The sequence below is a fragment of the Phalangium opilio genome, unplaced genomic scaffold (assembly GCF_054372755.1).
Source record: "Phalangium opilio isolate 3A_F unplaced genomic scaffold, DU_Popi_V2 ptg000002l_1, whole genome shotgun sequence".
Lineage (NCBI taxonomy): Eukaryota > Metazoa > Arthropoda > Arachnida > Opiliones > Phalangiidae > Phalangium > Phalangium opilio.
In genome coordinates, this window is record NW_028324144.1 from 9883232 (window position 1) to 9900091 (window position 16860).

Sequence of the window (16860 nt, forward strand, 5' to 3'; positions counted from 1 at the left end):
GTTTATTTTGCACTTTATTTTATAATTATCTGTAATTATCCGTAATAATTTGTATATAATTCCAACCTATACAGAGTCTGCAGTATGAGTCTCCTGAACTACGGTCTGTAAAGTAGCACGAGCTGTTTGAATATCTTCACCGCAACTGTATGGCTTTGCAAAATAGCGCATCCCAACAAAAAAATGTACTGTGGAAGGCAACGATAAAAAACAAGCAAGGCCGGACGCTATCTTGAGGGGAGAGAGCGACCGTTATCTTGAGGGGAGAGAGCGACCGTTTTCCTGAGGGGAGAGAGCGACCGTTTTTTCCGAGGAGAGAGCGCGGCTATTGTAAAGAGGGGGAGCGAGTCTATTGTAAAGAGGGGGAGCGAGTCTATTATAAAGAGGGGGAGCGAGTCTATTATAAAGAGGGGGAGCGAGTCTATTATAAAGAGGGGGAGCGAGTCTATTATAAAGAGGGGGAGCGAGTCTATTATGAAGAGGGGGAGCGAGGCTGAGAGGGAGCGAAGCTTTTATAAGGAGAGGGAGCGAAGCTTTTATAAGGAGAGGGAGCGAGGCTTTTATATGGAGAGGGAGCGAGGGTATTATAAGGAAGGAGAGCGAGGGTATTATAAGGAAGGAGAGCGAGGCTTTTATAAGGAGAGGGAGCGAGGTTCAAAGAGAGGAAGCGAGGGTATTTTAAAGAGGGAGAGCGAGGGTATTATAAGGAGGTAGAGCGAGGTTTAGAAAGAGAGGAAAGGTTTTGAAGGGAGGGAGCGAGGTTTAAAGAGAGGGAGCGAGTTTTAGAAAGAGAGGGAAGGTTTTGCAGGGAGGGAGCGAGGTTTAAAGAGAGAGAGCGAGGGTATTATAAGGAGGGAGAGCGAGGTTTAGAAAGAGAGGGAAGGTTTTGAAGGGAGGGAGCGAGGTTTAAAGAGAGGGAGCGAGTTTTAGAAAGAGAGGGAAGGTTTTGCAGGGAGGGAGCGAGGTTTAAAGAGAGAGAGCGAGGGTATTATAAAGAGGGAGAGCGAGGGTATTATAAGGAGGGAGAGCGAGGTTTAGAAAGAGAGGGAAGGTTTTGAAGGGAGGGAGCGAGGTTTAAAGAGAGGGAGCGAGTTCTAGAAAGAGAGGGAAGGTTTTGCAGGGAGGGAGCGAGGTTTAAAGAGAGGGAGCGAGGGTATTATAAGGAGGGAGAGCGAGGTTTAGAAAGAGAGGGAAGGTTTTGAAGGGAGGGAGCGAGGTTTTGAAAGAGAGGGAAGGTTTTGAAGGGAGGGTGCGAGGTTTAAAGAGAGGGAGCGAGGGTATTATAAGGAGGGAGAGCGCGAAATATCTAAGGAGGGAGAGCGAATTTCGAATTTTGTCCGCTTTGGCTCGCCATACAGAGGGCAATAGCTTTATCCTCTGGTACCATCCTCGCATACTTGGTTGAGAAGATTCGTCTGCTAATATTTATGTCACGTGTCTAAAAGCATACATTTCTATAATCTGTATAGTTGCTGCAGACAGTCATAGATGGCGGAATGAAGTGACGTGAACCTACACCAAGTATGCTAGGACGGGGACAGAATATCTCGTGCCCTATGTTCTTATGAGCATGAATCCGTTCTTGCAGCTAGTACATAGCGGATGAACTGTGAAAATATTAAATAGCTAGGCCTAATGGTTAAAGGATTGTTATCGTGGGATTCATTGGTGATTTTAAATGGGTGGAGATTAAGGGTTGCGTTTGGATTACGGGTAATCATCGAGGGGAAACTCACTAAAAACTCGTTGTCGATTTTAAGGTGCCTTAAAGGGAGGGTGAATAAGAAAATCAAGTGATTTTTTATTGACTTCTCTTCTAATTATAAGACCATTCTGCATAGTGAAACATTCAGGAAATATCTCCGAATGATTTTAAAATTCAACCTAGTTTGAGATATTATAGATAATTTGAAATAAGGACCTCTGACCAATCGCGTAACGCCCGGTTAAAAAGAATTTTAACAAAATTCTCGTGGCACGCTCTGCATCTCGCGCCACGATTGTCACTTGATTCACATCGCGAGAATTTTTATCAAATCTTGCGCTAAATTTCATTCGGCATGGAGTGTGCCACGAGAACTTTTGTTATCAAGAGGGTAGGGCGTTAGGCGATTGGTCTGAGGTCCTCATATCCATAAAATCTCAACCTAATTTGAATTTTAAAATCATTCGGAGATATTTCCTGAATGTTTCACTATGCAGAATGGTCTTATAATTAGAAAAATAATAGATAAAAATCACTTGATTTTCCGCTTCACCCTCCCTTTAAGAGCAATAGTGGTCCGTTTTCGCAAAAGTGGGACTATTAACTATTTTATAATTTGTCTCACTGAAGTTGAGACCTGCAAACAAGGTCCGTAAAATCGCAAAGCTCTTTGCAGCGAAGGGAAACCCTACGTTTATAATATCGACGAGAGTGGGTTCTGACAAGCGAAATTGTTGGAACATATGGGAATCAACTTCTTGGAAACTCTTTGTATAGCCCCTAAGCCCCGACCTTGCCCTTGAAATCGAACAAAAGGCCTTTAGAGAAAGTTCCCCAACCCAAAATTTTAAGCGAGAGAAAAAGTAGAGAGGCATTTTTCCCTCCCACGCGTGAACACCTGTTGAAACTTAAGCCTGGTTCACACTTGGCGAACTGAGGAGCAAGCGGAGGAGCGAATAAGTATGCGAATTGATCCAAGCGAATGAAGGGGGAAGAGCTGTCAAACTAGGTGAATTGAGAGGCTCAGGGATAGAATTAATTTTGGAAGTAGGAATGGAGAACGGTTAGTATTTACTTCAGTCGGACTCAGAGCCCAGTATAGAGCCCCTCCCTCCAACACGCAACGAAAAGTTTAAATTATCTTATTGGCTCACTTAAACTACGTTTTGATGACGTTGGTGACGGAGACGGCGAAAAATACTTAATTCCTTTTAACCTCTGTCGCTATGACCGGCCTCTTCTTTCATACCCCTCCCCGTTCCGGGGAAGGGGGTCCGGAACTTTGACGTGCGCCCAGATTACTCTGTTCTCCATTCCTACTTCTAAAATTAAATCTATCCCTGGAGGCTATATTGGCGGGAAAATCAGAAAGCTGCGCTGGTTTGTCTTTCCTTCGTCATTTCCAATGAATGATAGAAAGAGGATGGAGATTGCGCTAGGCGTATAATTTTTGGAGGTAGAGAATAAACTTAATCCATAAGCCAAGAAAAAAATTAAAAGGATTGTATGTGTTAGGGATTGGATTGAATGTCGTAACCAACTCAGAATCTACAATAGCCTACAGCATGCAGAATTACGAATGAATGATAGAGACAATAGTTGAATTTATAATTATGGACTTGGCCATCTTGTTGGAATGTTGCTTCGTCTCTGTATACATAGTTTTAAGACTAGGAGTATTGATAACATTTACACCAGGAGGCAAGGCTACTTGATGCTGCAATTTGTACGCCGAGTAGCCTGGCCTCCTGGTGTAAATGGTACTAATCCTAGTCTGAAAACTATGCAATTCAACACTGATTTACATTCATTATCTTACTTTAATTTTAAAATGAGTGTGAATAAACAAGTATAGCCAAGGCTCAACGGTATTAAGAGAGTGTTCATTTTAAGTATACTCCCCTCGGTTAAGCTTGTTGCTGGATCAGTCAGCGTGATCAAGTGGGCTATGCTTTAGGCCGACTTTCATTTGCTCCTGCGAGATGACGTGGAAAATGACGTCAAGGACAACATTTTCTCGATAAGCTCCTCCTCTTTTATAAATTCAGCTATTAAAGAAGTGGTTGATATTTCTATAATCTGAATCTCGTCTTCCGTACCACCTGTGAGGGCTCTGCCCCATTGGACCGAATCGCATTCGGCCGCAACCAGTACCAATCAACCGAAAAACCCGCACTTTTGGCGGATTCGGTCCAATGGGACAGTCCCATTGGAGCGAAAACCCGCACTTCTCCGGGTTTCGGATTCGGTCCATTGGGACAAGAATGCATGCGCTAATACACCCGATGGAACTAAAATGAATTTAATTCCCGGGAGCGCAAAGATTGCATCTTTGCATGCAAACAATTTCTTTGACTTATAATAAAATAATGGTCAAAGAAATTGAGCACCATACGCGAACATTCTGTAAAATATTAAGCACCTATTTTAGTTTAGAAGAACCAAATACTTTCAGATCCCCGAAAATTTACTTTTTAGAGGGAATTGTAGTTTTTTTTTATTATTTTAAGTCATATTTATCACGTTATCAGCTAGTTAATAGGAGAATATTTTGGAAAAGGTGGTAGCTAACTATTAGGAGAATATTTTGGAAAAGGTGGTAGCTAATTAGTAGGAGAATGTTTTGGAAAAGGTGGCAGCTAATTAATAGGAGAATATTTTGGAAAAGGTGGCAGCTAATTAATAGCAGAATATTTTGGAAAAGGTGGCAGCTAATTAATAGCAGAATATTTTGGAAAAGGTGGCAGCTAAATAATAGAAAAATATTTAGGAAAAGGTGGCAACTAATTAATATTAGAATATTTTTGAAATGGTCGCAACGAATTATTGGAACCATTGTTTTGGAAAAGGTGGCAGCTAACTATTAGGAGAATATTTTGGAAAAGGTGGCAGCTAACTATTAGGAGAATATTTTGGAAAAGGTGGTAGCTAATTAGCAGGAGAATGTTTTGGAAAAGGAGGTAGCTAATCAATAGGAAAATAACCTAACCGAACCGAACCTAACCTACCCGAAACCAAAATATTAAAATTTTAATTTAAAACTTAAAAATTGATGGAACTACCATTAAGATTATACTTCATTTTAAGCACAAATTGTTTATTAATTCAAAATATCTCTTGCCTTGAAAGGAATGAAAGTGAACGTTTTAATTAGTATCACCAGAAGTGGTATGATACTAGAAGTATTGAGCTAACCAAATTCTTCACTCGGCATTAGTGAAAAGACTTGATAAAACACAAACGGTTGGCCCTCTAGTGGCGGTTTCAGAATTTTCCCTCCAAAACGTGAGACGCTCGCGGTGGTAGACGGCCGAACTAGATTCAAGGAGCCGGGTCCGTGTTCTGCGGCTTTGGGTTGAGGGGAAGGGGGTGGGAAATGTTTTTGGAACTCGACCAATTTTTCTCTCTCTAGTTTTAGCGCGTGGGAAGCGGCATAAAATCCTCAAATTTGTTCACTAGTGCCAGGATCTATTACCAATACTAGAGCCCTTCACTTCTAGTCTCATACCACTTCTGGTATCACGAAACATTTAATTTATATATTTTAAAACTACACCACCGAATCGCTGACGGCTATCGTGTTTCAAGTTATATTGATGTATTTTTAAGTGCATATTCAGACGATTGGGATTTCGGTCCATCGGGAATATAGCCATTGGGCTAGATTTTGAAATTCTAGCCAAACATTTTCTGTCGAATGCGATTCTGTCCATTGAGATTCGGTTGAATGGGACCCCCCCCCCTGTGAGACGACCCCCAACCCCGAAGATTTGGGTGGTTTACTGTGAGGGGTGGGTACCGAGCATGGGTTAAGGCGCGTTCAAACTTAAATATTTCCGTTACACTCAAAGGTTTAGAAAGTTTCCCATGGTAAAACTCAATAGTTTAAAGCTAGTCTTTCGTCGGAGCCTACGTTAATCAAGGCCCGCGCATCCTAGCTTTCGAGGATTTTTTTTTTGCCATTTTAGTTCGCCGCTTGTGGCGCTCTTAGGATTACGGTTTTAAATTTAAAATCTGCTTTTCGCGGGTGATTGGAACACGTGTCGCAATGTTTCGTACGGGGAGAGAGGGAGAGAACAAGGCGCGTAAACTGCCTGGAGCGTTATAACAGCTGGGTGGAAAGGGCATAATTATAATTAATGTATTTCTTACATAGTTATTATTTTATCTCTTATAATTATTTTAACTTTCTAATAAAAATAACATGATTTTCATCTTTCTATTAATAATATGATATTTATTATCTTTCTAATTTAGTAATTATAAATTTTATCTTTGTAATAATAATTATTATAAATTTTATCTTTGTAATAATAATTATTATAAATTTTATCTTTCTAATAATAATTATTATAAATTTTATCTTTCTAATAATTATTATTATAAATTTTATCTTCATAATAATAATTATTATAAATTTTATCTTTCTAATAATAATTATTATAAATTTTATCTTCATAATAATAATTATTATAAATTTTATCTTTCTAAGAATAATTATTATAAATTTTATCATCTTTTTAATAATTATTATAATAATATATAAGAAATGCATGACTTTCCTATATTTAAATAAATATTTTAGTCCAAACATTTTTATGCATGATCCCTCTAATCTTCCCGCTCAACAAATTCAAATAAATGGAAGATCCCTTGACATTTACTATCTAAAAGCGCCCCTTTCGCGAATCAAGTGCAAAAAACAAGCAGGCGCGTACTCTCAATGCCGCCCATAGCCAGAAGACCATGCGCGGGCCTTGATTAACGTAGGCTCCGCTTTCGTCTATACCCATTTCTACTGATACATTTGTCATGCTGGGCGTGATGGTGGCAGTAGATAAGGGTTGGCGCCTAGTTAGATAATAGACAGGTCGGGGTTGTGTCCGGAGCTTCCAGTGATCTGTAGATTCTTACTTAAAAAGAAATAGTTGTTGGTAGCTTTTACCTTAATCCTTTAGGAGACTCATAGTATGACCCTTTCTTTTCACATGTCCCAAATGCGTCTCTTCTATATTGAGGGGGGGGAGAGAGCGTGGCGTCGGTGGTCTATGGCTACCACATCCTATAATTATGGGCCCATACTGTAAATCTTAGATTTTGACATTTTCTTACCAAGCATTGAGGTTGCCAACAAAAGGTAACTGCCAAGGTTAATTACAGGGTTCATACAAACCTGGAAAAATCAGGGAAAAGAATAGTTGACAAAAACCTCAGGGAAAATTCAGAGAAATTTATTATTTCGAATTTTTAGTAAAATTCCGGGAAATTAGGGAAATTTGCGTCGAACAGGGGCCGAGTAATTAAGCAAAATGTTCATAAACATCCCCTCCATAGGATTAGCATTACACTGTAGAGCTTTCAGTTGGAGGAGGAGCTGAGTCTCGTGACATAATTTACGCTGCCATATTGGTGGGTTTAAAGCAGGATTGAAGCTGAGACCACCCAATATGACTTCCAGAACAGCGGTAAGGCTTGGGAGGGTGTGACGTACTACTATCTCATCTGAAAGCTCTCTATACTTTGGTGGCTCATAACTCTGGTTATATTAGAGATACGGGGATGTCCTTTGATTATGTAATAGTCCTAATTACCCCCCCCCCTCCTTCGTTAACAATTGCTCCATGCATAGGATATTCCATATACGGGAAAAACCAGGAAAATTCAGGGAAATTTGTTTTCCAAAAGTTCTATGAACCCTGCTTTACACTTATTTACGGCTTTTGCCACCAAGACGGCAGCCGTGCCCCTCTAATCTGATCTCTAACTAAAGATTTTTTAAAATACTATTTTCTATTGCAACTTACTACTGGCTAGCGAGTAGCGCCTGTTGAGTCATTTTGGAAATAAACACAGAAATATTTGATCATTTTAGTGTAAAAATGAACATTTAATGTGTAATAAAAATGTTTGGTAATTTACCACGGTAATTTACCGGTAAGTTACCATTGTATAATTACGGTAAGATATAAAAGTAATTTGCGCGGTATTTGGTAAATTACCGGTAATTTACGAACGGTAAATTACCGACTCACATCCCTAACTATACTGTTCAATATTGTATTCTTAACAGAGCTGTGCTAATTAGCTGGAAACTAATTTAATTAGAATTAGAATTTAGATAAATGTTTACAAACTAATTAATTAGCCAATTAGCAATTAGATAATTATTTATGAACTAATTAGCAATTAGAAATGAAAACTAATTAAATTCAATTAGAAATGAAAACTAATTAAATTCAATTAGAAATGAAAACTAATTAAATTCAATTAGAAATGAAAACTAATTAAATTCAATTAGAAATAAGACATTTATTTATGAAAGTAATTAATTATAATTACTAATTTCTAATTAATTACTTGTCTAGTTTAGGGGAAACCTAAGTAGTAAATAACACCACAAAAGTAACCATGGATTTCCTACTTCGCCTTTGGAAATACAAAGTTTAATGTTTTAAACTCCTCGAAAAACGGATACGAAAGCCGTGTTTTATTCTCAAAAAATGAGACAATCCTCGAGCCTTAATTAAGAATAGCACGAAGGTTTCTCCATCGATATTATAAGGTTTTTTTCATATCCAAATAGATGAATCATGAATAAATTCCTCGATTTTTAGTTTTTACTAAAAATTGACATTGGAGATTAATTGAAAATGCAATTGGCTAATTAGTTAATTCTAAATCTAATTGAATTTTAATTAGATAAATGCCTTTCCGATGCATACCGATTAATTAAAATTACTTCTCAATTAGCAGCAAGGTAATTGAATTACCATTTTCAATTAGTAAAATATGCCAATTAATTAGAATGTTAATTAGCTATCTAATTAATTAACACAGATCTGGTAAGTACTCACTAGCGAGTAGCGCCTGGTGAGTCATTTAGGAAGTAAACACAGAAATAATTGATCATTTACGTGTAAAAATGAATATTTAATGCGTAATAAAAATGTTTGGTAATTTACCGCCGTCATTTACCGGTAAATTACCATTGTATAATTACGGTAAGATATAAAACGGTAATTTGCGCGGCATTTGGTAAATTTACGGACGGTAAATTACTGACTCACATCCCTAACTATACTGTTCAATATTGCATCCTTAAGATAAAATCCTACCACATTGTTCAAAACATAACGCGAAAGTGCGGTCCCAGTGTTATTTTTAATATTTTTACAAGTTATTTGAACACATTTTTAGAGTGCACAGTGTAGTGTTTCATTGCACTATAAACATTACTATTATCAAAAGTATATAGGTAAAAAAACAAAAAGTACACTTCATTAACAATTCCCCTGCCTTTGGCTGTAGACGACATGTAAACTGAGAAGCAAAGTACCCTCCGCTCAACCGCCAACAGGAACTAACCAATTAGGGAAGAGTTGCTGGATGTCATAGGTTTATAGAAAGTAATAAATGAAGCAAGCCATCCAAACTTTAATTTTTGGTACTAGAGCTTCTGTTACTTTATGAGCCTTATCACGGCTTGTTCCGTGTGCGACGGTCGGGAAGGCAGTCATACGCAGAGGGGGTCGACACTATTCTGGGATAATGGAGGGCTTCATATTACACGGCGCGAACAGGTATCAACGAAGTGTACTTTTGGTTTTTATATCTTTTACTTTTGCTATTATTATATATCTTTCATCCAATAAATTTCATTTTTTCTTACTTAGCGGTCGATCAAAGAAAAATGGCAAGCTCAGAAAAAAAGAGAAAAGTTGAAACTAATGCTGAGAATCCGGTAAGATAATTTGATCCAATGCTTTTATTTTAAATATTTACAGTGAATTTCAGTATTTCAAATAATATCAGTATTGTCTTAATGTTAGAATGACTGTGTTCAGCCCAATTGTTTTGCATCAATGATTTGAACCATAATTTTAACTTAAAAAGACGGATTTTTTATATAATGATAAACTATCGAATTAAGTGTTAGTGTTAACTTGTGATATATGCGAGCGAGAAATCTAAATAAACGAGGTTCTAAATGTTATAAAACTGATCGAGACATATTAGCTGTTTGAAAAGATATAATAACACGAATGACAAATACAAGCCAAAGTTCGTATTTCTAATTATCATTGTAATCGGGGAAATGTTTTTGCCGGTTTTTTTCCCCTTTTTGCCACGGATTTTTGCCACCCTGCCAAAATAGTCTTAGGTTGTTAGGTGAGGTCAAGAAGTTATATCAGTATCTCAGAGAGAAGGTACAAGATGTCTTTGTATTCGCGCGCCATAGTCCCAGTTCCCCTTTCAAAATACAAGGGGGGACGTAAAAGGAGGCGCCGGGCTATTTCGCCTCTCCTCAGTCGGAAAATATGACTGTAATTTTCGTCACTCACGTCGTCGCGCTGACGTGAGTTTTCAAGAACCAATGAGATGCTGGTTGTAATTTAGAGACGGGGATTGACTCCGGACCTACGTTTGGACTGGAGATACAGCTGGAAATCTGGCGAATTTATACCTTCTCTCTGAGATACTAGATATAACTTCTTGGTGAGGTTAAATTTGGTTTTTTGAATGCCAATAGTATTAGGATAGGTGAGGTTAAATTTTGTTTTGTGAATCCCAATATAGCATTAGGACAGGTTAGGTTTTGTTATTTGAACACCAATAGGTTAAATAAAGCTAGGCTAGGTTTTCTTGTGGCGATTTAGTTGTAGTTTATAGGTAAGATAAACTAAAGGGTTAAGCATTTTCAAAACTCGAGTTAAACACGGCTATTTCCCAGAGCGACAGTTTTGATCAACGGCGCTTTTTTTAAAATCGCGGTTGCTATTTAGGAACTGTTCTTAATGGGAACTTCCGATACAAGGTACACCGAAAATTTTTATATACAGCATCACTCAAAGGAAAAATCCTATACTTTACATGCCACCGTCATGATACTTACGCAATCTATGAAGCGTAAGCGAGGATGGTATTAATTTTCATAAAACTGAAATTATATATGTGAATATCATGTAATATACAAATGTCAAATAGTAATAAATATATTCGCTAACAACGAGAGAAAAAAATATCGTATTATTTATATTCTACTAAAATCAAGAACTTTTTCTTTTTACTTTAGAATACTGATTTTGGGCGCGGCCATATTGTTTGGGCCTATTTTGGTAAATATGCTTGGTGGCCAGGCATGGTTATCAAGGGAGAAGATATTGGAAAGCCTGACGCAGAATCCAACAGCGTCTGGATCTATTGGTTTGGTGAAAAAACCTTCAGTCAGGTAAAATTATATCATCTTCTAATTTTGAACTGTTGTATAAGCAAAATACCCGTGTTTCGTTACTAACATGATGGTTATAAATGATATTATAAAATAGTTACGTGTAAGTCTCTTAATTGCCAAGATATTACTAATTTATCTAAAACTAAAATATTACTTCTATGACTATCTAAACACTAATTACCTAAGTACGCAACTATATTGCTATTTATTAATGAGCTACTACAGGCTTAAAAATGAATTTTCCTAGTGTTTTATTAACTGTTATATTAAAATCTCGATTCGTCTGTTAACACTACCCTTTCGTTAACACTACCCTCTCGTTTCACCTCAACAATATTCTTGGTTGTCCAGCGTGATTGCTAATCTTTGACGTACCTAAAGACAAATTATCTTTAGCCGCTAAATAGAAAAGACAACATGCGCCTTCAGAAAAATCAAACCTGAAACCAACGCGAACATGAGTCTTGATCTATTAAGTGCCTAATGTTATTATTCATTTAAATGTGTGTTTAATTTAGGCTCACTCTGAACCGCATATAGTTTATTATATAATTTAAATTTATCATTTAAGCATTTCCTTTGCCTTTACCACGTTCTAAAAAGATTGACAGAATAACTTCGCCTATTTTCCAACGCTTTAGAGGAAAGTGGACGATTAAGCTTTATAGTTACTCTCAAAATTCAGGGTATCGGAAGTTTTTGTTACGTAATTAGGCTAATGTTAGGTTGAGATTGCTGTCATCGACCCCAATTTTAAATTACGACAATTAGTTACGTTCGTAATAATTTCACGCCTTTTTCAAAATATTGTTGCTTACAATTAGTTACATTTACAATAATTTGACGCCTTTTCCTAAATCTCAACGCTTCGCACTACAGCAATTCTTTGCGTACAAGGAATATTTAAAAACAAGTTGACCCAAGGGCTGGGCCATAGTAGCAGCCACATCGTTATATTTAATTAGCACATAAATAAAAAGAAAATAAATAGAAAGACCCCAAAGATACAAATTCAGAAGTCTCCGACTCCGCAGATAAAAATTCAGAAGTATCCGACCCCACAAAAAAGAGGGTTTCGCCCCCTATCCCCGACCCTTTAAAGATAAACTAAAAGATAAAAACTCGTACCTTAATCAAGTCTCCATGGCTCAGTGGTTGAGCATTTTACTTCTAGACGAGCGACCCGGGTGCGATCTGGATAAATTTTAATTACTATAATATATCTAACCGAGCTCAGTTAACCCCATAGGTGGTTTAAGGCGGAGCCTCCGAGATGATCTAGGCCAGTGCGTGTCGATTTTCAGTTTCACAGAGTAAATATTTTCACCCAATATGTGTACTAGATGGCGCTTTATACCTCCCCGAGTGAGGTATGTCACGGAGAGGTTCTGTAACGATCGTGTGTGTCTGTCTGTCTGTGTGTCTGTTGTTACACCCACGTGACCGCTTCTATCGTTTCCTGTTTCCACTAGTCCCCTACCGTGGGTGAGTTCCACAAGTGCTCTGTTTCTTTCACGTACCTAAAATCTTAAATTTTTGATTTGTATCAGTTTTCGGTTATCGTTAGCTCTTGGTTTTTTAATATTTTGATCATATTCCGATGACTAAATTAACTAAGTTAAATAATATTCTTCATAAAATTCTATGATCTTAACCACAATCTACATCAAGGTCCTATATCCGACTGTTAGCCATAGCTAGTGTTCGTACGGGGTAAAAATTTAATCGGGGTCGGGGTCGGGGTCGGGGGCAGGTTATCCCCGAAAAAAACAAGTCGGGGTCGGGGTCGGGGTAAGACATCGCATGCTGAAAAAGTTTGGAAAAATGATAAAAAAATCGTTAAATTTCTGGGTGTTTGGAAAGAATCTTTATTTTCGTATCGCACTTAGCTAGTGACTCATAGCTAGTAGGCAAGAAACTGTAAAAAAGCCCAATAAATTTCGACTTTCCAAGCTACGCAGCTACGATTCCCACGAAAGACCACTGCCATTACAAAAGACGGGGGAGGGCCGCCGATCCACGAGAGGGAGGATGGTGAACTTTGGAATTTTGGTGACTGTTTTTACCGTATTTTGTTTGTTGTTAGTTACCCCCTTGCCCTTTTTTTCATAAAGGAGAAGCGGAGAACTTATTTGAGACGAATGAGATGATTGTTTTTGGCGCAGGACAAAAAATAATTTGCTAAAAATAACCTAACCAAAATCTAACCCCGAAAAAAACCCCGACTACATTTTACATGTTAGGTACCGGGGTCGGGGTCGGGGGAAAAAGTCGGGGATCCCCGGTTTTCGGGGTCGGGGTCGGGGTCCCCGTACGAACACTAGCTATAGCCTCTAGTTCTGAAATTTGTGACGATGAGCTCTTTTACATTCCCAGCCGATCTCGCGTGAATTGAGAGAAAAATTTCTAAAATCTCGGCCACGACCAAGAACGAACTTTTAAAGCAGCGCTCCACAGCGGTGGAGAGTAGTGAGCACAAAAATTGGATTTGTGCTCCCTGGTGGAGAGTGAAGTAACATCGGCTGGGCTTATTTAGGCTGAGCATGGAGGATTCATCCACGTTGACAGTTTTTACATTTTTTACGGCGAAGGTGTATTGTAGGGCGTGCTAATGTTTTTAAAGACGGTATTTAATTAAACATAAAGCCTTATCGCTAACGAAATTAAAGATAAAGCAAAATTCCAAATTCATAATAAAAAAAACTTTAAAGGGAGGGTGAAGTGGAAAGGGCGTTACGTGACTGGTCGGAGGTCCTAATTTCAAATTATCCGAAAAATCTGAACCTAATTTGAATTTTAAAATCATTCAGAAGTGTTTCCTGAATGTTTCACTATGCAGACTGGTCTTATAATTAGAAGAATCGAAAAAAAATCACTTGATTTTCCACTTCACCCTCCCTTTAAGAAATGAAACGTGTTGGCCGAGTAGCTCATCACGTGCGGAACAAACCTATTTTTCAAAAAACTTGAATTTTCGTCTCTTTAAGGGGGGGGGGGCGAATTTTTTTAAGGAGACCCAGCTTTCCGTGGCAGACTTTAGTTTGGGCCAAGAAATATGTTAGGAGAGAAAAACTTTGGGTGTTCGACTGCGGTTTACTCTACAGTAAATACGTTCGGCCTTGCCTTGGGATGTTAACTTTTATGAACACTCGAGATGAGACGTTCGTCAGCTAGAACCTGACACACAATACTCTCATTCGTAGGCTGGAGAGATACCACCTTGATGTTAATTATCTCCTTATGTCTTAACTTAAACGACAATAAAAAAATGTTTTTTTTTTTCGTATTAAAAAAAGAAACACCCCTTTAGTGACAATTTTTTTTTTGGGACCGCCACTATCGCACGGCTCTCTCTCTCAGAGGCGAGAATTTGTGTGGTGGCGCTAGCGTCGCGGCGTTTGGCTGAATTAAGCCCTGAAGATTGTATGGGGAAAAGCTGCTTGATTTTTGTACTCCAAGTGTGAGGAACGCCGGGAGTGTGGCGCACTCCTGTAAGAAAGGTTCTGGGCGGCAAAGTTTGAGGAAATACGACACATGTCGGCGATCCTGCCCTATAGGTGCCGACTGTCCCGTGTCCGCCGGAGGTGACTTACCCCAATTCCACCTTCCGTCACCTCCCAAGTAAACCTCATTTCCTTCCCTGCTTATACACATACGACCTAGCGGCCCCCGTCAGTGCTGGGCCGCGTTGGGTCTCCCGCTCGATTCTTCCTGGTGCTCAAAGCCTAACGGCTAAGCACTAGTGTTGTAGGTGGAAAAAAAAAAAAAAAAAAAAAAAAAAGTGTGAGGAACACCTCATGATATCGAAACTAGTTGGTTTCTAATAATGTTAGGAAAATTAAAAACGGTTAGATGGTTTTAAATTTTGATTTCTTTATACGATATTGAATATTTTGAATGTTTCCTACTTATTTTTAGCATTAAATTGAACGTGTAAAGGGCCCTTTAAGATTTCGTTGACTTACGTAAATGTCAATTATCCTCCACTTGTATTCTTACGAATATTACAACCGATAACAGAGAAATTTAATGATTAGTAGCAAAACCTTCAATGAAATTAACTAAATAGATTGAACACCGAAATTATGTGTCTGTAACGCATTGTGTAACAAGTTGCAGTTTAAATATGGGCTTCTTTCTGTATATTGCAGATCTTTCGAAAAAATAACGTGTTGGATTTCAAGAAGAAATTTGGTGAGAAAACGAGACGCTTTGCTTCAAAAAAGATGCCATCGAGGTTTGAAAAGAATTTAAGATGCGCCATAGATGTAAGTATATTATAGTTAATCTTTTTTTCGGGACTAGAATCCGATGACCCTACAATACTAACATAATAACATATAGCGATGAGATCATTACCCTCGGGACTCTAGGACAAAGCCCATAGATAGGTTTATTAGACAAGAAAATATGATATAGGTTGACCATTTAACCATGAGGATAAAAATTTGCTGTTAGATAATTTTCAAACCAACAAAATATAAATGGGACCACGGAGCTGTATTGTAGAAGGAGTAGAGACTTAGCTTACCCTCTACAAAAAAAGCGAGACAATATTTGTCCATAAAAAGGCGGTATGAATTTTGACCCTCCATCCAAACCTTGGCGAGCCCATGTAAACAAGAAAGATGGCCGCGACCTACGGACGTTGACGAGGGTTAAGCCTAGGTCTTTTGTGTATCGACTCCGAGTGACTGTAGTCTCTCAAGCGTTTGCAAATCTTATTTAAATTTTATTTTTATTTTTACTATTATTTCTATTTATATTAACTATAATAAGGAAAATTTTCAAAGAATTAAGCCGGGAAAGAAGAAAACGGACGCCTTCTTTAAAACACGTGACGTCAGAGTTGTTTACATAGGCTAGGTATGCGCGAAAATTGTGCGCGGAGCAATAGTACGCTTATGTCTAGTGCCTAGAGGCCTAGCGCCTAGTCTTTACTCCTTCTACAATACACATCCGTGATGGAATGTGACGAACAGCAGAGTGCCAGTTTTTGCCGCCATATTGGAATATTACCTCGAGAAATACCAGCTTTGGCATTTTCCACGATTTTTAGCCACTATGTTGAATAATGACCGGCGTATGAAATTATCACCCGATTTTCTATATTATCCGCTTTCGTCTCGCGAAAACTTTGGTGTTATGCAGGGAAAATAAGTAAGGTGTTTGACGGCGCTTGGAGAGAAGTTAAATAAGCAGTGTAAACTCTACGTTTAGATATTTTCGTTAGCCCATTTCCATACACTAAAAGTGTATGAAAATGGTGGCACGTCAGGCACGATGGACAAATTCATGACCTTTTCGACACAAATGAATTCGTAGAAATGTATTGTTTCGCGCAACCACCATTTAAATTCATAGTAGTCCTAAACTTGCTTATGTAGAAAAATAAACATTACACTCGGTTTTCACTGGCAAATTTCTTTGCGGAAAGAAATTCGTAGAAAAAGCGATAAAGGTAAAAACCGCAACGGAAATGTTTATCTTGTGTGGTCGGTTTCCACTGGACGAAACCATGGCGGCAAGAAATATCTGATAAGCGCCATGTCCGAAGTGAACGATTGAGTTCATTCGATTGTCACTCGTATTTACAATTTTACATCTTTGGAACTTAAATTTCTTTTATCCCAAAGATAAGGGTACTTCCTTATCTCATCCACCAACATTTCCGATTATATTCTAGCAATTTTAATAACGTAACAGTTCTTTAATCAAATGATGGTAAACAGGTTAAGCCTCGGCTTAAACAACGCAAATTTGAAAGTGGCGGCTCCCTAGAAAACACGCTCAGTCGTAACCACGTGACTAACATACCCTCAATGATTGTTTTGTGCCTACAGAAAAAAACCGCAATAATAGAAATAGGATCAGCAACGCAAAGTCGCGAAATTCGCCAAAAAAAGAGGAAAAGTTTTCCTTT

The 16860-nt window shown here is 38.2% G+C and overlaps 1 protein-coding gene across 1 annotated transcript in view; it reads left to right on the forward strand.

Annotated features, from left to right (window-relative positions):
• Positions 1-16860, forward strand: part of LOC149718738 (DNA (cytosine-5)-methyltransferase 3B-like) — an 81007-nt gene that overhangs the window by 12437 nt on the left and 51710 nt on the right. The window contains exons 2-4 of the mRNA XM_089852159.1: positions 9379-9446; positions 10779-10934; positions 15089-15205. Coding sequence (XP_089708285.1) covers positions 9396-9446; positions 10779-10934; positions 15089-15205 — 324 coding nt within the window. The 5' untranslated portion in view covers positions 9379-9395. The remainder of the gene's footprint in view (positions 1-9378; positions 9447-10778; positions 10935-15088; positions 15206-16860) is intronic.